The following is a 26,404-nucleotide window of genomic DNA, read 5'->3' as shown; positions in this document are numbered from 1 at the left end:
TTGGGGGTGCCCGCCAGTTCTCGCCTGCTGATTATTCTTCCTGGCTGGCAGCATGACTCCTTGGCCTGGAGACAAGGGCTAACTGCAGGGTAGGGGCCAAGAGTTTTGGGAAAGGGGGAAGTTGGGTGCCTCTCCAGCCCCTCTTCATTGGTAAGAAGGTAGATGTGGATATAGGAAAGAGAATGGCAGAGGAAATTCATCTAGGGAGTTTGTGGAAATTGAGCACCAGCCATAAGGCTTAAGCCAACCTCGAGCCCTCCAGCTAGGCACAGTTAGGCCATATTCTCCAGGCTTTTTCAGTAGGCAGCTGCTATTAGCTCCTTAGAGATTTCTGGAGAGGCTACAGGAAATGTCCACAAAGCAGAATAGATCCCAGAGGAAAATATCCCATGTGACTCTTAAAGCCATATTCCAGTGGGAAGGCCAGGCCCCCTGTGTCAGCTCCTGGCCCACCCCAGGATGGAGCTCTCCTGATGGAAGTTAGGACTCATCTGCTTATTCTTCACGCCCATGCATCTTCTGTCTCTTTCCATCCCTAACCTTCTCTCTCTCACTGAAGTGGGACTCCTTCAACCTCTTGCAGTAAGTTAACCATTGGATTGCACTGAATATTGACTGTCTGTGTTCTAACCTTTTGTGCGCTGAGAGGCCAGGGCCTGTTGCCTGGGGACCCCCTATTGAATACACTAAATTGGAACTTTGCCAGCATTTCATATTGGGTCTGACTATTTGGGACAGAGGAGATTATTTTCCCAATCCCTGTGGGGAGGGGGCAGCCAGCTCTGGCATCTGCTCCCTCACCCAGTAGGGTAAAAGATTGAGTCAGGGCAATGTCCTACAGGTATAGCTGCTGCCTGCCTTTTCTTAGACTGACCCTAGATCATGAATGAAATGAGTTATCTTGGGGCCAGACATTTCTGTGGCCTTCCCCAAGCATGTCTCCACTGGAAAGGATCCTTCCTTTGAGCACTAAATGGGATAGACTAAGGGGGGGGGGGCTGTGGCAAAAATGGCAGAGAGAATGGAGCAGAGATTGGGTTAAAGTGGCTCCCTTTCTATATATCTCAGTCCTTTCCTCTGCTCAGCTCTCCTCACTCTGAATGGTAATAACTGCTGGTTCCAAGTTATGCTTTCCAAAATGGTAAGTCCCTTTACAACATTCTGCCATGAAGGAACCTGGAAAGGGGGTCTTGGAGTCAGCACTTTGGCCTGACTCTGTACTTCACCTCAAGTCATTACCAAGGGTCAGTCAAGGGGATTCTCCAGATTAGCTACATCAGAGGACAAGGTTCCTAAGGGACCTCCACTTGCCGTGCAACTGCTGGCCCGAGCTGAGATAGTGGGATAGTGGGACAGAGTGGGAAAGGTTTCTCAGTTGGTAGGACTCCTTTGCTGCTAGCCATCTCACTCCCTGGTGATGGGGAGGATGACTTTAAAATGAGCTTGTATTTGCAGGAAGGCTCAGGGCCCATGCCTTCATGGTTGGGAGCCTGCCCTCCTCTCACCAAGCTAAAACCTAGCAGTTTCCCCAGGTTCCAACATGCCCATTGGGTTGAGGGATTAGCATTCCTCCCTGGGCTGTGGATGGACTTCTCACGGTGACCTAGTAGAGGTTCCCCACGGCTCAGTTCACCATGTTAGCTGCCTCCACTAGGACCTGACCTATGGGTGACCTGACTGGACATGTCTTTGGGAAAGGTATCAAATCCTTGCTTAGTAAAAATTTCCTTGATGATTACCACTGACCCAAGGATCCCAAGGGTTGGTTCACATTCCTCCTTTAGATTAGAGGTGAAACTGGCTTCTGCCTAATATAGGGATATTACATATAGGTCTCCTTTCATTTTGTGAGTTTCTCATATTCTGATCATGGTTCTTATAGTCTGGGATCCCAGCATGACCAGAGCTTCTCCTGGATTTAGGGTGAAGAGGAGCAGGTCCTATTCTCCCAGAACTCCCAAATGTCCCCAACTTAAGGCTTGGCCTTTTTTCTTTGTCCATGACTTAATTTTTAGCCTAAATTTCAAAACTTGAAATACTAGATCCAGCTAGAATGGGGGAGAGGGAAAGACTGGGGCTCCATTGGAATTAAGCAAATGTACTTCTCCACCCCACCCCTCCCCAACACACAGTGAAGATACCCCACAATCCTAGGCAATGAGCAAGCTACCCGACCAAAGCTCCTTTAAGAATACATTGTGGAAACTCAGATGCCTGAGCTTTAGCAGCTTCTTCTGGGACCTGGAAAGAACAATGAATATCTTCCCAAGAACTGCTATCAAAAGGGGTCTCTCTAACCCTTCTTTATTCTTCCACCTAGAGCTGAAGTTGAAGTTAGGAGGCCCAGGTTCTAGTCCCAGCTCTTCAACTAACTTACATGTCCCTTAACTTAAAATCTTTGGACTTATTTCATCTAGAAAATGAAGGGATGTAATTAGTTTGAACATCCCTCCCAGCTTTTAAATCTGCAGTTCTGTTATTTATTGCCACATCAGTTATCTGCCCTGGGATTCAGGGAAACCCTCCAGCCTTTCCCTTTTGATATATAAGCAAAGGAAACTCTCTGAGACCCCTGGCTGTCCTCTGGAATTGGGATGCCCATGTCAGGATTGGCTGCCTTCCTCCCTGCTCCGTGCCACTCTTCAAACTCTCCACTTGGTTGTTCATAGTCAGGGAAATCAGATAACCATAGATAAAGATCTGGGAGTGACCTAAGGGCCATTTAGTCAGACTCATTTCTCAGATGAAGAAAAAAATTTTGAAAAGAGAAGTAACTTCCCCAGGATTATAAAGTGTCACTGACTCAGGTCCAGAGCTCATTCTTTCCACTACACCACTCTTGACTCCCAAACAGGACGTTTCAAAACCTGACAGGTTCCAGCAACTAGGAGGGAAGCCAGTCCTTCCAACACAAAAGAGAAGCATTTCCCCTTTTGGAAAAGACAGTGACAAGCTGGAGCTGATCACTGAGATGGTGGAGAGACTGGAAACCATATCTTACAAAGATCAGTTGTGTTATTTTGTAGAACAATCCACTTGTAGAGGGTCACCATATTCACCTTTCAGTGTTTGAAAGGCTCTAATTGTTTGGAAGCCCTTGTAAGAGGGACTAGGCGAATTCTGCTTGGTTGGCCCTAATAGGGCAGAATTAAAAATAGAGGATGAAAGTTGCAAAAAAAGCAGTTTTTGATACAAAGGGAAGCTTCCAAACTATTAGAGATCTCTATAAGTGGCATGGGCTGATTCCTAAGTGATCACAGCTCTTAAGCAGAAACTTGTTGGGAGTGTTAGAGAAGGGATTCCTGCTTCTGATTCCTATTGGATTCGATGATCTCTGACATCCCTTTCAGCCGACTTCCTGAAGGGATTGGGAAACCTGGCCTAAGGGGAGCTCCCATGCCTGGATCACCTCCGTTGGTCTCTCTACAAATGGTAGTCTATATCTTTTCTATCCAGGACAGACCTTTCTGAAGCCTGAGGACCCGAGGAATGAGTCACAACTGGGAGGGCTGACAGGCAGTTTGAGAATTTGGGGCCAGGGAACAGATATTTGGGGAAGATTCTCCTGGGCAACAACTCCCATAAACCCTGGAAGGGGAGATTAGGGACCTTGAGATCCAGCTGTGGAATCTCCACATTTGACAGACAGTAGCTTCTGGAAGGAGCCAGGGAATGGAGGTAACTTAGAGAACCACATGGTCACGTTGTAGAGGACACTGGAACAGACTAAGGGTTAAGACCTTTTACCTTCCTGTGCGAATGGCCTGGAAACCCTATTTTTTCTGCTTGTGGAGAAATGAGCCAAGATATTCAATAACTAGTTGTATAGTCAAGGAGGGAGACACCCAGGAGGACTGCAGGGATGAGGCAAGCCTGGCTAGCCCAAGCTTAAGACACAGACTTCAGTAAGAGAAATGTGTCCAGCTGCCCTTCCACTGCCAGTCCCAGAAAGGGCAGGGACATCCTGCCCAGCCTGGGGCTTCAGGCTCTTTGCAAAGTGGCTGTCCAGAACTGGCAGCAGAACTAGTCTTTCCCTTCCCTCTGCAGAGGAGGGAGACCAGGGCATGGGTGCCCAAGGCAGACTTCTGCCAAAGGATGAGAGCTAGCCAGCATTGAACTTGAGGGATGGAAGGTACAACTGAGGCAGCAGAGATCTGGTCTGTTTCCTGGGGGAAGGGCATTTCTTGATAGTAGCTTCTCATCCTTTGATAAGAAAAAGTCAAAGGAGGCTGGACTTGGTTTGGTCCTTGGGTTTCTGAGGCTGGCTTTGAGGGGGATTATGAATGCTGGCAAACCTCCCCCTTTCTACTTAGCTCAGCCCACATCCTACCTCCTGGGAGAGGAGAGCAGGCCGCAAGCGCACCAAAGCTTAACCTTTCCTAAGCCTTCAAGCCAGCAGTCGGGAGGGGGAGGGTCAGACAGGGGGTGGCTGGCAGGGCTGCCTCCTGTTCTGACTCACCCTTGGGTCTCTCCCCAGCGCCTGGTGCGAATGAACATGCCCATCTCCAACGAGGACATGACCGTGCACTTCACTTCCACCTTGATGGCTCTCATCCGGACGGCTCTGGACATCAAGCTTGCACCAGGTGAGGGGCAGAGAGGGCTGACACCCTGAGTGGGACTGAAATCGGAGACTGGGCAGGAGCCACACATATGTACCCCCATTCTGGCAACAAGCAGAGCCTGAGGAGAGGGCTGAGCCGGGCACTCCAAGCCTGACAAAAATTAACGTTCACATTATTCTCCAGGGAGAACATTGTTAGACAAGCATTATGTTTAACCCTGTGAGATACGCAAAGTTCGGATAATTCTGAGTTCTCTCCATTGCAGTTCTTGTGGGCTAAAGGAACTGTGGCCTCAGAAATAATTATAATGCACAAGATTCTAGAATTGTGTTAGGGAAGTGTAGTACAGAGCACAGTATGAGATCTGAGCGGGCAGGTCAGGATCCGGGAAGAAGCTCTGGACAAAATGGCACTTGCATTGGTATTTAGAGGGTGGGTAAAAATTCAAGGTAGAGGGAACAGGAAGATTCCCCATTCTTAGTCTCCACAAGAAGAGCATTCTTCTTCCTGAATGGCTTGATAAAGACATTTGCATTGATAAAGACTCTAGGCCCAACCCTTCCAAAAAGAGAATGGCCACACCATTCTTCCCTTAGTTGTCAAAATAGGTTGGGTCAGAATTGAACCTATTGGCATTTCTATATTTATTTTGCTCCCAGATCTGTGCGTTTCACTCTGATTAAGGAAGTTAGGAAAGCCAACTTTCTGCACAGGGACAAATCTTGTCAGGGGACACAAGACTCCCAAGAAGCAATTGGAGAATGATACAGGGGAATGATAAAATGCTTAGTTCTGACATACTGAATGCAAGACTATTGAAGTTCAGAGAATATCACTGTGTCCTGAAGGAGTGGAAGAGAGGGGGATGAAATGATCTGAGACACTTCAGTCCTTTTTTCTTGGGGCAGTGAAACCCTTGACACTTCCCTGGAAGCACTCGGCCAGGAGGATATCAGGGAGGATAAAAGTGGTTCACTCAGAATCTACAAAACCCAGACTTAGAACTTGGGTCAACCTTCAGCTTAATATTTGATCATATTAGTGCCCAAGAAACCTGGAGAAGGCCTGAGCTGAGGCAGTCTGCACCCCCTGAAATGCCTCTGGAATCCCCTTTGCTCTCTTTGCCTTTTCTCAATGTTTCTATCTCCTAAGTGGCAGGTGACTCTTCCCTCTTTACCTTGTTCTGACCAAGGAAAGTCACTGGGCTTTTGATAAGAACATCTAAAGATGCCCACAGTTTCTCATAAAAGGGTAGGATGTTCTCCCCAAGAGGGAGACTGTTCACTGGGAGAGACAGGTAATGAATGAGCATGGCTGGAAAGGGACAGCCTCTTGTCTCACGGCCTAAATGAGGGAAGAGACAGATTTCAGTCCTGTCTTTCTCAAAACTATTAGCCTTTTTATTAAGCTCCAGACATCCCTCTGTTTTCCTGGCAGGTAGAGAACTAGGAGGCTAGAATTCTTTTTCTGTGTTTTGAATCTAAATTCTCCATTTTAGAGCCTCATTACCACCATTGCAATGGCTTCCTAACCAGGCTTCCCACATTCAAATTCTCCCTCCCTTTTAACCATGCTTCACAGACTGACTGATTAATCTTCCTGATAAGTGGCTTTGATAACATCACTCCCCTGCCTAGAAACTGCATGGTTCCCCAGCACCTGCAGGAAAAAGCCCAAACTTATGAGTTTGGTTGCCAAGGCACTTCACAGTTTGTCTCCAATTTAACTTTCCAACCTTATCTCATATTACTTCCCATCATGGAACTCTCAAATCCAGTCAAATTGCACTGCAATGACATTTCTCATTCAGCCTTCTGTGTCATCCATTACTCATGTTTCTTTTTTCATATGAAATGCCTTTTCTCCTTTATCTTCCTGTTATAAAACACAATCCATCACAAGGTAACACATATTTATGGCATCCTTAAAGATCTAAGTCACCTAGTACCTCTTCAAAACTCTTTTTGATTACTGCAAGTGGAAGTAATTGGTCACTATTTCCTAGCTCTTCATGCTTCATAAATGGCATTTGTTAGAATTAGTTTTCAATTTATCCCCTATTAGATTGTGAGCTCCTTGAATGCAGGGATTCTTAAAAGATTTTTTTTTTTATTTCATTAAGTATTTCCCACTTACATTAAAAAAAAAAACTTTTTACATTTTTTTTAAATTTTGAGTTCCAAATTATCTCCCTCCTTCCCATCCCTTGAGAAGGCAAGCAATATGATATCGATTATACATGTGAAATCATGAAAATTTTTTCCATATTAGCCATATTTTGAAAGAAAAAACCACACACAAACAAGAAAAATAAGGGAAAATATACTTTAATAAAGTGCACAGATTTTTAATGTACATAGCAGAGTGCCTGCTTTTCAGTCGGTATTCAGCAAACACTTGTTGACTGAATTTAAGAACCCTCTCTCTGCCTCTCCCTCTCCTTGCTTTGGATCCATAGCGGGCATGAAACAGCATCAGTGTGATGCAGAACTGAGGAAAGAGATTGCATCTGTTTGGGCTAATCTGCCCCAGAAGACACTGGACTTACTGGTGCCTCCACATAAACGTAAGTAAGAAAGTAGAGGAACAACCTCCACTCTAACAGTTTTGTCCCTCCCCTCGAGAATCCTTGCCAAGAGAGGCTAAGAGGGAGGGCAATGAGGTAAGGAGGATTGGAAGAAGCAGGAAATAGTAGATGCGGTGGGGCTCTGAAGGAAGTTAGATCTAGTAAATTCAGAATGCAAATCTTTTCATCATCAATAGCCTTGTTCCCTCTATAATGCTGTATACATAGTCATGGACCAGGCACTGTGAGGAGGTAAATCTCACCTCTCAAAAGGTAGATAAAGTAATGAAAACTGCTGCTCTGGGTTTAAAATAAGGAAATCTTGGTGTGTGATATGAAAATGACAGGAACCTTGAGAGAAAGTGTTTGTGTCATGAGAACGTTTTATCAACCAGAGTTATCCAATGATGAAAAGGACCATCTTGAAGGCTAGTGAGTTTCCTGTCGTTTGTAGCAGAATTAAGATGATGGTGCTTGGTAATACAGTAAAAAAGGATTCTCACACTGGAGAAGAAACTAGACCAGATGGCCTTTAAGATCCTTCCCAGTTTTAAACTTCTGCAGTTCTATGAAAGAAATATTCTCTGCCTTCAAGAAGTTACTAATCTGGGAGGAAGAATACACTTGTTTTGACAAATAGGCTGAGAATGTCATTGTCAGAGGAGCATATTAGTAAGTATAACTAGTATCATTCACATTGAGTGCTAAAGACTTAAGGGGAGATGTTAAGTTGTAGATGGCTTTCTGGAAGAGGTAAGTTTGGAAAATGAATAGAAAAGATAGGCAGCTAGGTGGCACAGTAAATAGAGTTGACAGGGTTGAAAAATCAAGAAGTCACTTTGTCACCTAGAACAAGTCATTTAACCCTCTTTGCTTCAGTCTTCTCATCTGTAAAATGAGCTGGAGAAGGAAATGACAAACTAAATCCAGTATTTTTGTCAAGAAAATCTCGGGGCAGCTAGATGGCACAATGGAAAGAGTGCAGGCCCTGAAGTCAGGAGGATGTGACACTTAACACTTCCTAGCTGGCTCTGGGCAAATCACTCAACCCCAATTGCCTCAGTCAAACAAAATTCTCAAATGGAGTCACAAAATAGTCAGACATGATTGAAATGACTCAATAACAATAAAGGAGAAAATTGAATTCAAAGAGAGAAGATTTCCATGGTAATAATAGAGGATCTAGAGAAATGAAGGTGCGGTAGGAAGAGGATCAAGATAAAGGGGTTTTGAATATTAAGGATTTTGGATTGGTTATAATGAATGATAACATTTCAACAGAATCTTTTAAGCAAGAGAATGATGGGATAAAAATAGACTTTAGAAAGGTAATAGTATGTATAGGAGAGAACAAAGGCTGGGGCAATTAAAGGTCTATTGGTATAGTCCAGATTTGAAGTGATGAAGGTCCAGATTGGACTCACTGCCCCGTGCTAAGAGAGGGACTCAAAGGTAAACTTCCCCATTTGGAAAGGTCATGGCATAAAAGAAGGGATAGGTATTAGACCTGTGATTTCAGTATTATAGGGAATTTCCTTTACCATTGTAAGCCAACATCTGTGCTGCAACTTAAATATTTAGAAAATTGCCTAGAAAACTGAGAGTTTAAGTGACCCGACCAAAGTCATACTGCCAGCATGTATTAGACATAGGACTTAAATTCAGGTCTTCCTGGCTTCAAGACCAGCTTTCTAAAGTGCTACAACAGAGCCATCTTGAAAATGAAATCAGTTGAAATAACTTGAAATGTTTAACCTAGAGAAGAGATGAGTTCAGGTACTGGGGAGTAGGAGGTGGCAAGGTGATCATTATTTTTAAGATTTTTAAGTTTGAAGTTTTTGAAGTCAGAAAGGATTTGACTTGACCTGCTCAGCCCCAAAGGACTGTGGGTAGAAATTGCAAGAAGGAAGACTTTTATCTACTTTTAAGAAAAAACAATTAGAGCTGTCCAAAAGTTGAATGGGCTCCCTAGGAGTGAGGGAGTATTCATCACTGAATATTTGTTAGGACTATTGTAAAGAAGATTCCTGGCCTTGTGTGGATTGGGCTCAGTGACCTCAGAAGCCACACCCAAGTCTGTTATTATTCTATGAATTAAGGGCCTAAAGAATCAGAAAACTGGATAAGACATCCCAAGAAATGGTCTGAGTATGTGCTATTAGTCAAGCATATGGCCTTTGTGCCCTTAATGCCCCAACAATACCTCAACTTAACTCAAATGTAGGTTTTTTCTTTCTCTCTAAATTTATTCCTCCTCCTGAGTTTGCTATTTCTGTCTGTAGTAACACTATTTACTGTGTCTCTCATATCCCAAACTTCAGAGTAATTTTTTTATTCTTTCCATAGCAGATGTTTGATGAATGTTTGTCAAGTTGTATTTAGGAGGTTCCCCTTCCCCCTGCATTAATAAGTAATGAATGAATAATTTTTAAGTGGTACAAAAGATCAGGAAGAGAGAATTCCGTGTGAATTGGAACATTTTGGACTGCTAGGAACAAAACTGAAATGGGATCTTGAAGAAAAGTGAGGATTTTCCCAGGAAAGAGCATTCCTAATAGGAGAACAGATTTATTAAGAACATCAAGGTAGTGATAACTTTGATAGGCATGTAGACAGCGGGGAATAGAGTATTAGTATCACAGAATAGGAGATAAGGTTGCATAGAGAAGATGGAGACCAGGTGATAGAAAGCTTTGGAAGCCAGACAGGAAGAGAAATTTAGTTTTGATACAGGAGAGGGATAATGCAGAGATGCTATGTTGAAGAAAGGTCTTTTTGGTGCATAATATGTTTGACCAGGAACTAGAAGCAGAGAGTCCAATTAGAAGTAATCCAAGCTTGAAGTAATAAATGCTTAGACCAAGATTAGGGTTTTATTAAGGTAAAATCAATGTTGGGAATGAAGGAAGGAATTAATGGAATACATTTGAGAGCCAATCAAAAAGAAGAGTCTAAAGAATTTAGTAATTTACTATAAGGAGAGGAAAGAGAGAGAAGAATTAGAGATGATGACAAAGTTTGGAATCCAAATACTGAAAGAAATGGTTGTATCTTTGCCACAAATGAAGAAGTGAAAAGAGGTCCCATATTCTCCTGGTGCAGATCAGTAACAAGTTGGGCCTCTTTGGGGATGGATTCATTGTGGATTTAATGTCTGTGGGAACTGAGGGTGGGGAAGAAGAAGAAAGTTGGTGTGAACCTTGTTTCTCACTTGCTTTTCCTTTTTTCTTCTTTGTCCTTTCTCTCTGAATCCATACTTTCCATGGTTTCCCTGCTCTTTCTTTCCCCATCCTCACACTATATTTGTCTTCCTCTCTTTCTACATTATCAATTCACCTCTCCTCCATCTCTGCCTCCAGCTGATGAAATGACTGTGGGAAAAGTCTACGCAGCTCTGATGATTTTTGACTTCTACAAGCAGAACAAAAACACCCGAGATCAAGGTCACCAGCCTCCGGTAGGCATATCCTAGATACCAAGAATAAAGAGTCTGGGGTCCTTAGGTAATGCTGGAAATCAGGAGGGAGAGGAGTTAAAAAAGAAAAGAGAATTACAAATGGCAGGTCAGCAACTTTTCACAAGTATGCATCCTGTTTATCTGAGTGGTTTAATTGTATGAGACACTAGATTAGGAGGCACTGATTACCTCCTACCTAAATCTCAGGAGTGATGTGGAACAAAGTGATAAATTATATAATATAGCATGGAGACTTTCCTAGTTTCTGAAAGAAGTCATCTGACCCTGGTTTTAAGACTGACCTAAGATCTGTCCATTATATACTATGTTCTACATGGGGCTCTTTCTATCCATCAACTTCCCCTATCCCTAAGATTGAGGAAGCCATTAAAGTTGGTTTAGAGCTGATTTCTTGTCTTTTATTGTCTAGTTGTCCTCTTGGTACCAAGTACTGCACACTTCCCTTGGGAAACTGATATGCTGGTAATAACATTTTCTTGAGGACCATAACCAGCTTAATTCATCAAACACTACTATGTGCAAAGCTAGGTTTGGGGTGCAAAGGCAAAAACAAAACAATACTTGCTGTCAAGAAGATGATATCCATGGGATCAAAACAGGGAACAATAGAACAGAAGGGCTACCATGCAGTTTTCAAATAATCTATGAATTTATATATCATTTGTTTTCATTTGACAAGCTTGTATAACACCTATGACAATTTGCAATTTCTCTGTCTTATGGTTCTTATGAACAATTGCCATTGATCTTTCCCTACCACCTATTCTTTCCTTGCTGGACCCTTTAACAAGAATTTATTGAGAATCTACCTTATATCCTGCTTCTCTGAATAGACAAACTAGATTTGGAGGCATCCTAGCTAACGCACATGAGAGTGAATGATGGGAATGAAAGAGAATGTGCTTATCATTTTTGAAGATTTAGAAGTATAAGACACAGTTCCTACCCTCTAGGAGCTTTTAGTTTACCTGGAGAGACAAGCCTTTTGCACACAAGCACTTACTTAGCTATTAATATAAAGCAATTTATAAGTAAATGTAGAATGTATTATATATATTCAAATAGCTCTTGATGCAGAGGAGAGATATTAGTTGGGAGTACAGAAGTTATGGAAGGCTTTAAGAAGGAAGCAGAATTTAAATTGGACCCTTCAAGGAGTGGTGCTTTAAGGATTGTTAATCTGCAAAGTTATTCGGGATAAATTAAAAATGAAAAACAATAGGAAGAAAAGAGAACAACTGAGAGGCTATGACCACAATGTAGAAGTTAGATGATATGGGCTTGTATTAAGGGGTAGCCATATAAATGAAGAAAAGGGGGTATATGTAGGGCATTTATAAGACTAAATCAACAAAACTTGACAACTTAATGTGAGGGATGGAAGAAAGGAAGGAGTAAAGACTGTATCACTGGGAGGGTGACGGTGATGGCGGCAGCGGCGGCAGTGGTGATGAGCTACTTTAGAGTAGATGTGAGACATGTATAACTCCAAAGAGGACGTCAAAAAAGGGAAAAGGATATTGGAAGTATGAGCATCCCCCCAAGAGTGTCCAAGCTAAGTTTAGAGATAGTATTAGTACATCCTCAGGATGCACAGACATAAACTGTTTATCTATTCCCTATATAGACACTAGAGACCACCAGGCTGGAGTGTCGTGGCATATAGGTGCACGAGATCTATCTCTCCCCCAACTCTCCCACACAACATTACTCAGACTGATCATTTGGAAGGCTGGGTATATAGGAAATTCTCCCTGAGGTTAGACAAAGTTTATGGGACCCAGAATTCTGTTGAAAAGAGGGACTAATTAGCAGAAGAGAATATGGTTGTCTTTTTGGTGTCTCAAAAATTGTAAAATTTAGAGATGTCCCTAAATCTAGAAATCAACTTCAGTTCTTTTCTCATTTATTAGCATGTTTTTAAAGGTGGGGTAGGAATGGTGGCAAGGATAAGCCAATCTATTTTGACTTACTTCACATTTTAATGATATAGTGTGTGAATTTACACACAGTAAACTGTTGGTCACCACTTTTTGGCCCGTCAAGTATCCTATGCAGAGGCCTCTCTGTCTTTAACTCCTTATGGGGACTAAAGGCTTGGGTAGGCCTTCCTTATTAAATATCCAATTGATAAGCAGAAGTTGTTAGCCTGGGGAAGAGAAGTTTTAGGATTAGACATGATAGGTAGTTTTAAGTATTTGAATAACTGTCATTTGGAAGAGGAATCAGATTTGGTCTTGTCTCTAGAAGTCAAAATTAGAAGAATTGGGTAAAAATTAGAGAGTTCAATATAAGCAAAAACTTCCTAATAATTAGTACTATTGAAAATTAAGGGTGCTGCCTCAGTAGGTAATGAATTATTCACCATAGGGGAGTCTTCCAGGAAAGGTTGGATAATCACTTGCCTGGGATATTGTAGACAGGAATCTTACTTAGAAATGTATTAAAGATGGCTTCTTCATTTACTCCAAGTTTCTAGTTCCATACCTATTATCTTCCTTGGTAGAGCTTTTGTCCGTATTCCATGTAACACTGGATATCATAGGATGAAATATCCAGGGGATCCACCATTGTTCCATGTAGGACCCACAAGGTACAGCTACTAGGAACTACTACCTAATCTCACTTTTTTCCTTTGGAATTTTACATTGCGTGACATTTTTAGACTGGCCAGAGAACTTCTGCCCATCTATTGAAACTTGTTCAGAGCTCAGAAGATGGCATGGAATTTCTTATATTTGTACTCTGAATGAGAACTGTATAGACAATATGCAAAATAAATTGCTGTATAGTACATTTCTATGCACCCCTCCCTCAGGATCTTCTTATAATGAGTCATCAGTTTTCTGAGGACCTCGTTTTCTCTAGCTACTAACCAGGCAAGTCTGGGTGTAGAATTTCCACTCTTGGTCAATTGATCTTAGAATTCCAGTAATCTCTTCTTTTTTTTTTTCCCTTAAAGGCCTCTGTCAGTACCCTTACGTATCTTTCTTTCTGTTGCAGACAGGTCCTGTGTCTCTGTTCCATACCCAAGGTCAACCAGCTGTGCTCCGAGGTGCTAGAGTGTTCTTGAAACAGAAGAGTTCGACCTCCCTCAGCAATGGTGGAGCCTTGTGAGTACTGAGCTTTGTCCGAAGGCTGTAGAGCTGCTGTGTCAGACAATAGTAACCAGACACTAGCCTAGCTCTTCCTCAGTCTAGACTCTGAGAACACAGAGCCGTCTTTGAGGCTGAATCTGGGAGAATGTCAGCAAAATATATAGAGGAGCCTTTTGGAATTCCTAGGAGGGATGAGATGTTAAGGAAAAAGTCATTCCATGATTAGAAAGAACAGACCCTTGAACTTGTAGAATCTTTTTTGGGGAAAAAAAAACCACAAACTTGTTTCTTGGGTTCCTTTCTGAATTCCAGTACTTAGAAAAAGGGAATACTAAAAAGACAGAGAATAGAAAAGATTTGAGAAAAGGGCTTGATTCTGTTTCAAAAAGATAACATGATGGAAGTTGAAGTTATTCTTATAGTCAGTCCTACCCCAAATCCTTGATAAAAAGATGCATTGTAAGAAGACATTTTCAAATACTATTTGACACCACAACGGAATCCTAATGATGTCATCACTCATAGTAGGTCACTCCCCACCCAGGGACATATTCTGGTATGAAAAAGAGCATCGCAAGTTTAGGGTTTGCAGAGATATTGAAAAGATAACCATATGACCAAATTTATTGCCAGAGTTTATAATTTCTTCTTGCCTAGTCTTTTTCTAACCTCTGTCTCAGATGCTTTCTCCTTTTTTTTTTTTCTTTCAACAGACCACACCCAGGAAGTGGTATTAAGGAGTCTGTCTCATGGGGCACCCAGCGCACCCAGGATATCTGCTATGAGACCAGGATGCCCCTGGAACGTGGTCATTCTGCAGAAATTCCTGTGGGACAACCTAGCAAACAAGTGAGGAGAGGAAGAGGGTGGGGAGGGACCCAGTAGCTATCTTCTCCTCTTAGCCAGAGTAGTAAATGGAGCTCCCTCTGCTTTGAAGGCCTGACAACAATTGTAAAGAGATGTGATTGCCAGTGTATAGAGTGTAAAGAGATGTGACTGCCAGTGTATAGAGTGCATGCCCTCCTTGGTGTGTAGGGCATGCTTGTGTATATAGATTTATTAGCTGTGTGTATTTCAAAAGATACTTGTGTTTTGATCAATTCAACAAATATTTTCTAGCAGTCTCCTGTGTATAAGACACTCTGCTAGGTGCTATAAATTCGAGAATAGAAGAGAAACAGTCCCAGTCCCTTGAGAACTTACCTTATGGGGCAGTTAGGTGGCGCAGTGGATAGAGCACCAGCCCTTAAGTCAGGAGGACCCGAGTTCAAATCTGGTCTCAGATACTTGACACTTCCTGTCTGTGTGACCCTGGGCAAGTCACTTAACCCCAGCCTCAGGAAAAAAGAAAAAGAAAAAGAAAAAAAAGAAGAATTTAAGGAAATAAAACTAACTGATGGGTGGAGTGGGGTGAGAAACAATGTCAGGAAAAGCTTTACATAGCAGGTGACACCTGAGATGAGTTTTAAAGGAAATTAAAGAGGTTAAGAGGTGATGTTGAGGAATGAATTCTAGGCCTAAGGGGTAGCCTATGCAAAGATGTGGTGGTGAGAGAGGGAATATTTAATTCAGGGATAAAGCTCATCCTTCTAGTTTGGCTGAAATGTAAGGTGAATGAGGGAAATAATTTTTAAAAAGGCTGTCAGTCACATTGTGGTGAGCTTTAAATTCCAGGTGGAAAAGTTTATATCTTATCCTAGAGGCAATAGGGAACCACTAAGAATTTCTTGAGCAGTAGAGTGATGTATTAGGACTTTTCAGGAATATGTATCTTGCAGCTAAATATGGAAGATGGATATATATTATATATGTGGAAGATGGATATATTATATATACTGGAGGTAGGAAGAAGAATTAGAAAGCTAATATTATATAGCAAGAGATGATGGGAACCTAAACCAGGAAAGTGAACATGTTGAGAGACAGAGAATGGATATGAAAGATATTATGGAGGCAGTTGATTGGATAAAATCTCTATGGAAAGAGGAGAATCAAGGATGGTTGTGAGATCCCAAATTTGTGTGAATGTCCTCAATGGGGAAATTTAGGGAAGGGACAGGCTTAGAGAAGATATTGAATTCTATTTTGGATTTATTTCCAGTAGGACATCCAAGTGGAGATTCTAGCAGGCACTTGCTAATATGGGACTAGATTGATTAAATATAGGGATGGATGTGTATGTGTATATACCAAGCATGACTGTGTACATGCTTATATTTCCATGTATCAAGGCAGCCATGAGAACTCTCTGCATTTTGGCTCTCAACTTTCTGCTTCTTTAAGAACAGATCCCAAAAGCTCACTTCTAGATACCTCAGTGGCAGACTACCCAAATCTCTTATCTGGGAGGGTGAATCTTTTTTCCCCTTGTCTGTGTTCTGCATCATTTCTTTGCTCACCAGGGGCGGCTTGGGGTATTTCTGGGTGAAGGAAGTGATTTTGGACAAATTCAGAATACTTCTCAGCTTCTTCTACTCTATCTCAAAGGGTTATTTCCCTGAACTCAGAGGAGAAAACTATAAGTTTGGGCTTCTGACCATTGACCTATTACTATGATTCTCTCAGGCTGTGGAGATGCAAGAAATGGCTCAGGATGCCACCAGTGGAGAGCCCCAGCCAGGGCTGGAAAGTCAGGGCCGAGCAGCCTCCATGCCCCGTCTGGCTGCAGAGATGCAGGTGAGTCCATGTGTGTGAGTGAGTATAGGGGTGGACTCAGACTCACTTAGCTTAGAGAAGATAACTCTTCTTTTCCTTCAAGTTTCTTTGTTCAAAATGTCTTTAAGAAGCTGTCTTGTATTCTCCAGCACTGGTAGACATTTCAAAACAGGCTTGAACCCTGAGTCAGTTTACTGTTAAGGTTGATCCCATTATGTCTGCTCTTCAAATTCCAGAATGCCGTGTTTTTCCTCCATCCTAGAATCTCTTCTTAGGGCTCATGCATATTCTTGAGATTAGGAAGCATTTAAGCATGGCATCAGGGTAGTTTTCAGTCTCTTGGTTTCTAGAACCTAGAAACTATCCTGATATCCCCCAAAATTCTCCCAAAGCAATTGTTGTTGTTATAAACCACTTTTGTTCATAATATTTTCTTCTTCCCAATTATGTATAATCCTACATTTAATATCATATATATATATAAACCTATCCTTTCTTTTTTTCAAGGAATATGTAACTTGCAGCTCTCCCTGCAATGATGGGGCATGGCATAGACACCTTGGCTTTCTGTAAAAGCCAAAAGACTGAGTTAGAGGCTTGCCCTGATTTTAAGTTCTGAGATGGTTATTTTATAGCCATAGTGAGTCACAGTAGCTAGAGCCCTTAGGTGGGTTTCCTGTTAAGCTTCAGAACTAGTAAACTAGAGAACCTAAAAGTAATTAGGGAATATCTAGAGTTCGTCTTCTCCTTGGTGGAGTTAGCTAACAGAAAAGGCCTAATCTGTGGTTATTAGTACCTAGATTGGATCCTCTCTCATCCTAAGGGTCAGGATACCAAAAACCCAAGTGTCTATAATCTCTGGGTGATCTGTAAGAGCCAGTAATAGAAAGTGGGAAACTAACCACCTCAAGAGCCTTCCAGTATGATACGGGGTTGGGAGAATGTCTTCTCCATAGGGTTCTGGGCACACCAGATTGAAATGGCAGTTTGGTCCACAAAATAGTAACTCTCTCCCATAACCTTCCACTGAGGTTACTTCAAAGGCCAATGAACATTTCTTCCTTAGAGTTCTAGCTAGAAACATCCTGCTGAAAGCCTGAGTTCTGGAAATCATGGGGAAGTGTGAGATAACTTATCTGTAGTCTCCCTTGAATAACCAGTGCCCTCTGTGTATTTTTCCTCTTTGTACTTCCCACCCCATCCTTCCTGTGTCATTTTTGGTCCTTGACATTTTGTTTGGAGTTTTCCTTAATAAATCTTTCTTCTTTCCTTGGCATCTGATGGCTACTTATGTCTTTCTGCATATTCTCTCTCTCCTCTCTCTCTCTCTCTCTCTCTCTCTCTCTCTCTCTCTCTCTCTCTCTCTCTCTCTCTATCTCATACTTGTATTTTCTAATCTCATTTCCATTGTTTTTCATGTCTTTCCTCCTCCCTGTTTCTTCTCTTCCTTCTATTTATCTTCCACTTAACCCCCTTTTCCTCCTCATTTCTTGGTCCCCTCCCATTCATCCCGTTGTTTGTCTACCGTACATCTGCCGCACATCTGCCCTGATGTTTACCACTGGCTGTTCTGTCCCTCATCTTGTCCGCCGTGTGTGCAGAGGAGCCAAGCGCGATCGCCTGGGAGTTACCTAGCAGTATGTAGCTTAAACTATATTGCCTCCTTTCCTGCATATCTGAAGACCTGTTGCTCTTGAGCTCTTTCCTCTTCACGCTTGGCACATTCTTATGGGTGTTCTTGGCTTAGGATATCTCAGCAGCCTCACAGTCCTCAAGTCAAAGAGGAATGATATCCTTGATTGGTCTCTGTGGGTGAAATCTCTAGCACAGGCTTTTCCCCGCTGCCCAGGGCTGTGGAGGAGCCCTGAAGTTTCCACGTGATATTTTCTCATGGCTGCCATTTACCTCTGGAGAAAACCTCCTGTCCCTTAGCCGGAGGTGTCCCAAAGAAGCTTGCAAAGAGGACCAGATGATATCGTGACTATCCATAGCTAAGCTTTTCATGCACTGCTCTGCTCTCTGCAGCTAGCCTCTTTCTTTCCTAGATAGGGGGAGTTGAATATAGAAGGCTGTTCCTGACTTATCTTCCCTTAGAGAGTCAGGGCCTTCCATGCCGCATATGAGCAAGGAGAGTAAGGGCAATAGTGGTCAGTAGAGACAAGAAAGCCCCTTGAGAAAAGACTATGGCTCTATTTTCTCTCGCCCAAAGCCATAGAGGTTTCATCTGAATTGGACCAGCTAAGTCCTACCCCTGGAGAAGGAAGAACAACTCTGAATCTAAGGCTAAAGGTGAAAGCCTGCCCCTCAGAAAGACTTAGACCAGCTCAAAGGCCTTGTAGAAGATCCTGCTCTTGCTTACTCAGTTACCCAGATCAGGATGGATCAGCAGAGTAGGGAGGGACTCAAGCCACCTCAAACCTTCCAAAATTACTTTACTTTTTTGTCCCCAGACATTTTAAAGCAAGGAATTCTATCTGGACACAAGATATGGTTGGGCAAATTTTAATTTGAGTGTTGATCCCTTAATAATGGCAGCTAAAGAAAATACATTTGAACTCAGCATTGCCAGGATATCAAGGAAGCTTTTGGGCTTTGGGATAACTGATAGCTCTAGGTGCTGAGGGGCATGTGAATGTACCCTGGGGAGAAGGCTCATATGAGCCTAGTTCCTTTCAGCAAACCCATAGCCTTTCTTCCTCTGTTCCTAGCCCATATTTTTCCCCTTAGCCCTTCTGCCTTGTTTGTCTCTCCATGCTCCTCCTCTGCACCTTCCTTCCTCCCTCATAATCGTCAATGGGTTTGGCTTACAATTTAATATCTTCCTCTTATCCCCCCACAGCCCATTCCAGACACAAGCCCCATGAAGCGTTCCATCTCCACCTTGGCTCCACAGCGCCCACACGGCTCACACCTTTATGAATATGGCCTGGAACGTGTATCTTCAAGCCAGCCTCAGCATCATCATCATCATCGCTGTCACCGGCGCAGGGATAAGAAGCAGAAGTCTTTGGACAAATGTCCTAGTCAATCAGCAGATGGAGATGGGGGTGAGTCTATACTACTCCTCTTTTTAAAAAATAATAATTTTTTATTATTCAACAAATATTTATTAAGTTCCTATAATATGATAAAAATATTGTATCTGTACAGTACTTTATAAAGAGTCCGAATGTTATTGAATATGGATATGAAGTAGCATAGTATAGTGGAAAGAACACTAGATTTGTGGTTAGAAGACTTGGATTTGAATCCCAGATCTGCTTATTACCTGTGAGATCATGGGCAAGGCACTTCACACAACTCCTCTTGAACTCAAGGTGGAGGGGAGAGAATCTGACCTGACTCTTGTGACCTACCAAGACCTACAACAACTGAAAAGTAACTCTTAATATCTATAACAAGAGGTCAAACTAGATATGGCCTGGAAAGGCATCAAAGTGTCTGTTGATCAGTCTTACTAGAAGAGTTCACATGCTATAAGAATTAATCCATCCTTTTGGGGAACAGGCACAGAAGCCCATGTGGGGCTGGCCTGAGCAGGCAGAATGTCCCCACCTTACTCACTGACCTCACACCATCAATTCAGAGGGCTGAGATACTACCTGACTCCTTTCCTGGATCAATTACCCAGACAAAGGGAGAAAACAATATGTTAGTTTTTAGGAATGAGGGATGACATATTTTAGGGCTACTCCCATGTCTAGGGAAGCCATACTTAATAGCTAAGAGATGAGATTTCCTTGAAATTGAGGATTGAGATGGGAAATATGGGTAAGTGTGGGGGATTGGTATGAAGGTGAGAAAAGGGTATTCAGATGAGAAAGATGAAAGCTGAATTTGGTGTAAGAGATGACTGGGTGGTAATATCATAATAGAAGTTGGAGTGGTGGATAATGTAGAATATGTAAGGATTATGATAGAGATGCTGAGGAGCTCTTAGCAAGGGATAAATCTATGTCTGATAATCATAAATTTAGAGCTAGAAGAGGCCTTAGTGGCTATCTAGTTTACTCTGTAGTCTCATTTTATAGATAAAGAGACTGAGTCTCTTTAGTTAGCTAGAGAAGCTAACTTGTAGAAAGGGTGAATGAAATGGGGAAGGTGGGCAAGGTAAATGGTTGGGGGATTATGGGGATTAGCGGGATGAGAATAGAGTAGGTGGGTGAAATGTCCATCCTCAGTTGCTCTGTCCCTGGCTGAGTGTCTCTGTCCTATATTTAGCACCAAACCACAGTGTGGGGATGGCAGCTCCATCAGGGGAAGGTCCAGCCCCATGTAAGCATGAGAGGAAGCAAGAAAGGGGACGATCCCAGGAGCGGAAGCAGCTTTCGTCCTCCTCTTCAGAGAAGCAGCGTTTCTACTCTTGTGACAGATTTGGGAGCCGGGACCCATCACAGCCCAAATCCTCCAATGGGAGTCGTCCTACATCACCTCCTGGGCAGGAGCCAGGTCCCCACAGACAGGTGAGAGACAGGAGATATTGGGAGAGGAGTAGGGTGACAATGGGGAGGAATTTTAAACCATGCCTGGGGCTCATACTTGGTAAAGTGCTGCCCCTTCTATGCACAGAGCAAACTACCTCAATGGCAAATGTTACCATCAGCCTGAACAAGATAGGGCAAAATGGACTTGGGGAATTAACTGAAGGGAGGAGAGAAGGAGATCCCTGCCCTCATTTTGAGGGTTCTCAGGAGACATAAGATTGTTGGATCCCCACATGCATAGGTGAGCTCTCAGGGACATCTAAATGAACCCTAGTCCCCTTTGAGGGATTATGGTTATTGCTGTGGTACTAGGAGCTTCAGGAAGATCTCAATTCATGAAGTTTTATAGATGTCCCAACCAGTGGGAGCTATTGCCTTGAAAGTAATAAACACCCAAAGCACAATCTGGGGCCTTAAGGGGGTGGGCTCTACCCTATTCCCTTCAGATAGGAGACCTCCAGAGCCCAGTCAGTGCCCAATCCCACCTTTCCCTCTCTTCTTCCATCCCTGCTATCACAACCTGTCTGTCCTGTCTACTTCTGTCCTGTCCTGCCAACACTTGTCTGAACAAAGTGTCAGGACACGCTGAGGTTTGATCCCAAAGCTGAATAGCTAGCTACCACTATAAGATAGCTTATAGTATGTATTTTTCCTCAATACTGGCACCCATTGGGAGGTGACTGAACTCAGCCCTTTCCCTGAGCTCTTTCTTTTACCCATTATATGAAGGAGTTCAGCCATGTCCCCAGTCCTGGCTGTCACCCTATCTGTGAGGGATTTGACTGTAGCCATCTTAGTTTTGGATTTTACCTTTTCTGTGAGGTACTTTGGTCCTTTCCTCAGCTCTTTGTTCTGATTCTTTTTATGGAAAATGTGCCCTTAGCTCTCTGAGTCTAGCTGTCATGCCGTCGCTGAGAATGGCCTTTCTGTAGACTTGTAACAAGGCGCATTATTCACAGGGTTTACAGAGCATCCACAATAGCCAACTCCTATCCACTATCCCAGACAGCCTTGGGTAATCAAAAAGTCCCAAATTTCCTCCTTTTTTTTTCCTCAGGAGAGTATTTACTTTCAAGGAAAGCTCTACCTTCCCAGAAAAACAAGTCAATCAGTTGCCACAACTTTATAAATTATCAAGGGACAGCAAAATCAAAACTTAAGGAAAAAATTTTTTTTTTAACTTTTAAACATTTATAAAAATGACACATTAGAAGAAGCAACCAGTTCAGCCTTAACCAGCAAGGACGGGTGTTTCTATAGCAGATTTCCCCCAGAATAGCAGACCTTAGACACACCTTTCCCTACAATTCTCAGATATAGCTGCTCATGCTGATTATAGTAAGAGTTTAACTTGTTTCTGACACCCTCTGCCCCACATCCAGTCTCCTGTTTATTCTGGTATTATATTTGTCAGTCAGTCTCTGTTCGACAGCATCTCCCAAGTGGGACAAATATTCCTGTTTTAATTGGTCACTCTCTGGTTTTAACTCTTCAACACCTTACATCTCTTTTTAAATCGCTTTTTTACTTTCCCTTCCCTTAACTGTGGTCGTCTATACTTTGGTTTTATGTGTTGCCATCATCCCCTCCCTCATTCCCTGGGCCTTGGTGCTCCTGGGCTTGTCTTTTGCTCCTGTAACTTGTTCCCCTCTCCACTTCACCCCCGCCCACCCCGCCAAACCTTCCATGTGTACTGTGTGGCTCTGTGTCTGTCCGGTGTGTGTTTTTATTTTTGATTTGCTCTGTTCAATTTTCATGTAGGGTAGTGGTTCAGTTAATGGGAGCCCCTTGCTGTCAACATCTGGTGCTAGTACACCGGGCCGTGGTGGGCGGAGGCAGCTCCCCCAGACACCTCTGACCCCCCGTCCCAGCATCACATACAAGACTGCGAACTCCTCGCCCGTCCACTTCACCGGTTTCCAGACCAGCCTGCCCACCTTTTCCCCAGGACGGCTCAGTCGAGGCCTTTCTGAGCACAACACCCTGCTCCAGAGGGATTCTCTGAGCCAGCCGCCAACCCCAGTGTCTCGGATTGGCTCGGACCCATATCTGGGGCACCGCGACCACAGCGATTCCTCATACCGGGCCCTGCCAGAGGACACGCTCACTTTTGAGGAAGCCGTCGCCACCAATTCGGGCCGCTCATCGAGGACTTCCTACGTGTCCTCTCTGACATCCCAGTCCCACCATCTCCGTCGTGTGCCCAACGGTTACCACTGCAGTCTGGGGCTCAGCTCCGGCCCCGGGACTGGCGGCGGTAGGGCCCGGCAGAGTTATTATCACCAAACCGATGAAGATGACTGGTGCTAGCATCCCAGCAAAAACACACAGCACACACCCAACTTGGCAGGTCTGTGTGTGTTACAGTTGATGAGTTTTATCATCTGAAAGCTGGGTTCTTCCCTCCCCCAAATCCCGGGCGTGCTCGGGACTGCAGAGGCAATTAGCATGATGACACAGAAGGAGCTTGCCCCCGAGACTGCTCTTTGGGGGAAATCTGCTGCTTTTTTATGTCTCCCTCTCTCCCACTTTCCTCTCTCTATGTGTCTCTTTGTTCTTCTCTCTGCCTTTATCTCTGTGTCAGTCTCTCTTTTTATCTTGTTTGACTTTCTATCTATCTGTCTGTCTGTGTCTTTCTCTCTCTCTCTTTGCACTGGACAGATCAATAAAATCTTTTCTTTTCTTTTTTTTTTTTTTTTTTTTTTTTTTAAGGGATGTGTTTTTTTTCCATCCCTCCCTTGTCCGCTGCCTTGCTGAGTCTCATATCATACATTTGAAATTTACATCAGTGACCAAGAAGGCAATAGTGGACGTTCATCCCACATAAAATGAACCTGATTTGTGGAGTATAGTATTTGTGATCTGGGCTTTTTTTTTTTTTTTTTTAAAGTAGGTCTAATTCTTGTTCAGAATAGACCTATATCTTACCTTGTTTAATTGTATGTGACGAGGGGGCAGAATCTACCTAAAAGCTCTTGAAAACTAAGGCTGGAGGGAGATTCATTTAGACATAATAGTTTGAGAGATTCTGTTTTCCAAGGAGTCTAAACCTTGAAGTTCAAAGTGTCCTAAGCTGGCAGACTTTTCTATATTCACATGACATGTCCACCTCTGCCAATTCATACATTATTCTACCAAACCACCACAGAGGTCCCACATAAAGCTGCTCAGTCCTCTTTCTCCTAAGGACATAAAACAGAACTTGATGAGGACTATCTGGAAAGAGTCCTTGCTGCTGATTCTGTTTTCCAACTGCAACCTCACCCCTCACCATTTTGTCTTATTTAGATATGCTTTCTTTTTTTTCTCCTGTTTGTTCCCTTCCCCCCCAAGAGGGGGAGGCACAGAAAAAGAGAAGAAAAGGGAGAGGGGGAAGTAAATGTAATTGGTTTTATATCCATCCAGGAGCTAGAACTTTTCATTGTGTGCATTTTTGTAAACTGTACAGTAAACAAGGAAAATGATCTCATGTAGAGAATTCGTCCAGTGTCATTCTGGGTCCCACAAACTCTGTCCACTGTTCCAGTCACTCACTACCAAGTGCCTAACCTTTGAAATGTTTCACATTGATAAAGCAGCCTCCTGCTTTCCTTCATCCAGCCTTGTGAGGAAGGAAGGAACCTGGAAGGCATGTCATGCTTGAGTCCTGTATGAAATCTCCATGTATGTGTTTTGCAGACACTGTTAAAAACAGGAACCAACTGAGAAAAATTGATGAAAACAAAGAATTTGTATATTGATGGATGGGAAGTTTAAGACCAAGAGAGGGAAAAAATTGACTTATTAAAAAAAAAAAAGTGGGTTTTCCCCCCCACCCTGGGTAGCACTGAAGATGTGGTTGAGACAAACCAGTGCGAAGTACGGTGAAAACCTTGAGATGGTACATAGGAAAACAGGCTCTTTTCATGGCTATCATTTCCTCAGTTGGGGAAGTTCTGACTATGTTGTGTGGTGTATAGTTTGTTTTGAGTGTGATAAGAGAGTATTGTTCATTGTTTCCTGTTCACAATCTGATTCTCAGGGATGAGACATCTATTTTTTTTTCCTGTGGGGGTGATGATGATGGTAATGAATGTCTACTTTTGAGTGTATGTGGGTGTGTGTGTGGGGGAAGAGAATTATCATTCCAGATAAAGAGGGAAATGGGTAGTTTGAAGTAAAGATAGTGGTAGGGAGTAGGAGTGGAAATAGTCAATTAAAGGACAAAGGTGATAAGATAATAGATTCAGGCCTGGGGAAAACCTCAGAGGTCATCAGGTCTAACTCCCTCATTTAACTGAGTCCCAGAAGGATTAAGTGACTTAGTCCCAAAGATAATAAGTGACAGAGCAGGGATTTCAACTAGTCCTAGAACTTAGAAATTCTGCATTCTTTTATAATGTATCATTCTGGCTGACTTCAGAGGACAGATATCTTGAAAGGAGAAGAGGAAAGCAGGCACTGTACAGTACAGAGCAATTTCTTTTTATTTTGTTCCTTGAGAGACAAAGGAAAAGAATGAGACAAAGAAGAGATGACTAGGGCAAAAAAAAGGTATGGCAAAAGAGTTGAGGCTATAGAGAGCACACAAGATCTACATCCCAAGGAAAATCATGGCCTGTGGCCACAGGATGGCCCTATCAATATCTGCCTGGGTCTCCTTGGTGCATCCCAGTCAGTACTTATGCCCTTCCAGCCTTGTCCATAGGGCACAAGTAGAGGGAGGGAAAGCCAGGAAAACTCAGTACTAGTGGAAGTTTGGTAGTTATCTGCAAAGCAAGTTTTCTACAGGGGAACTCTTTAGGGAATTACCCAGAAGGCAATAACATTCTCTGTCTTCTGGAAAATGTGTGTATCTAGACCAAGGGCCTCACACTGTTTCCTTTAGTGTTTACATTTCAAAAGTTCAGATGCTTTTGTAGTTGACTTATTTTTAAATGTCCACTAGTTCTCATCCCTGGGTTCTACTAAAAGACAACTTTGGTGTGAATGCATGTGTGATCTTTGACACACTACATGGTGCCCGAGGTATGCTGAGGTATGCATGCACCTGTGTGTGTGTGTGTGTGTGTGTGTGTGTGTGCATGTAAGTACTACAATGCCACGAGGTGCAGAGGGGTATGTTGAGGTATGTTGAGTGGTATTTAACCTTAGGGCAAGGCACAATATTCTGGCATTTTAAAGGAGCCAGAGGATTTTAATTCAAGGAGCTAAAAAGCAAAAGACAGTCCCTAATGGCATATGTGGCCATTGTTCCCACAGTGAAAGATGGCAGGACTTTTTTTTTTGGGCATTGGGTTTTTTGTTCCCTAGCCCCAGCATTCCACCTATTTCCCCATCTTTCCTGTGTTACTTTTCACAGTAAAAAAAAAAAAAAAAAAAGTTAAAATTCTGTACAGTATCATGGCTGTGTTTTTATAGAAGGTGTTAGGTCATTTACTTAGGTCTTGCCTAGACCTGATTGTCACTTCCACAGCCTCAGTTTCTCACCTGTATCCTTTCTCAAGGTGATAGGGATGAAATGGGGAGGAGTTCCTGGGTTACTACGTTTCTCCAATGGAACTAACTCCAATGAGAAC

General features: G+C 42.9%; 1 protein-coding gene across 4 annotated transcripts in view; it reads left to right on the top strand.

Annotated features, from left to right (window-relative positions):
• Positions 1–25,987, top strand: part of CACNA1B (calcium voltage-gated channel subunit alpha1 B) — a 250,476-nt gene extending 224,489 nt beyond the window's left edge. For 3 of the 4 annotated variants that reach the window (XM_074288959.1, XM_074288960.1, XM_074288958.1), the window contains 9 exons: positions 4,478–4,586; positions 7,024–7,131; positions 10,491–10,588; positions 13,613–13,722; positions 14,421–14,556; positions 16,273–16,383; positions 19,202–19,409; positions 20,584–20,825; positions 22,608–25,987. In XM_074288959.1, coding sequence (XP_074145060.1) covers positions 4,478–4,586; positions 7,024–7,131; positions 10,491–10,588; positions 13,613–13,722; positions 14,421–14,556; positions 16,273–16,383; positions 19,202–19,409; positions 20,584–20,825; positions 22,608–23,156 — 1,671 coding nt within the window. In that variant the 3' untranslated portion in view covers positions 23,157–25,987. Of the gene's footprint in view, positions 1–4,477; positions 4,587–7,023; positions 7,132–10,490; positions 10,589–13,612; positions 13,723–14,420; positions 14,557–16,272; positions 16,384–17,963; positions 18,000–19,201; positions 19,410–20,583; positions 20,826–22,607 lie in introns of all 4 variants that reach the window. The other variant, XM_074288957.1, reaches the window with a different exon arrangement.
• Positions 25,988–26,404: the final 417 nt, after the last annotated feature.

The sequence above is a fragment of the Sminthopsis crassicaudata genome, chromosome 2 (assembly GCF_048593235.1).
Source record: "Sminthopsis crassicaudata isolate SCR6 chromosome 2, ASM4859323v1, whole genome shotgun sequence".
Lineage (NCBI taxonomy): Eukaryota > Metazoa > Chordata > Mammalia > Dasyuromorphia > Dasyuridae > Sminthopsis > Sminthopsis crassicaudata.
The sequence above is the reverse complement of the archived record's forward strand: the minus strand, read 5'-3'. Positions and strand labels throughout refer to the sequence as shown.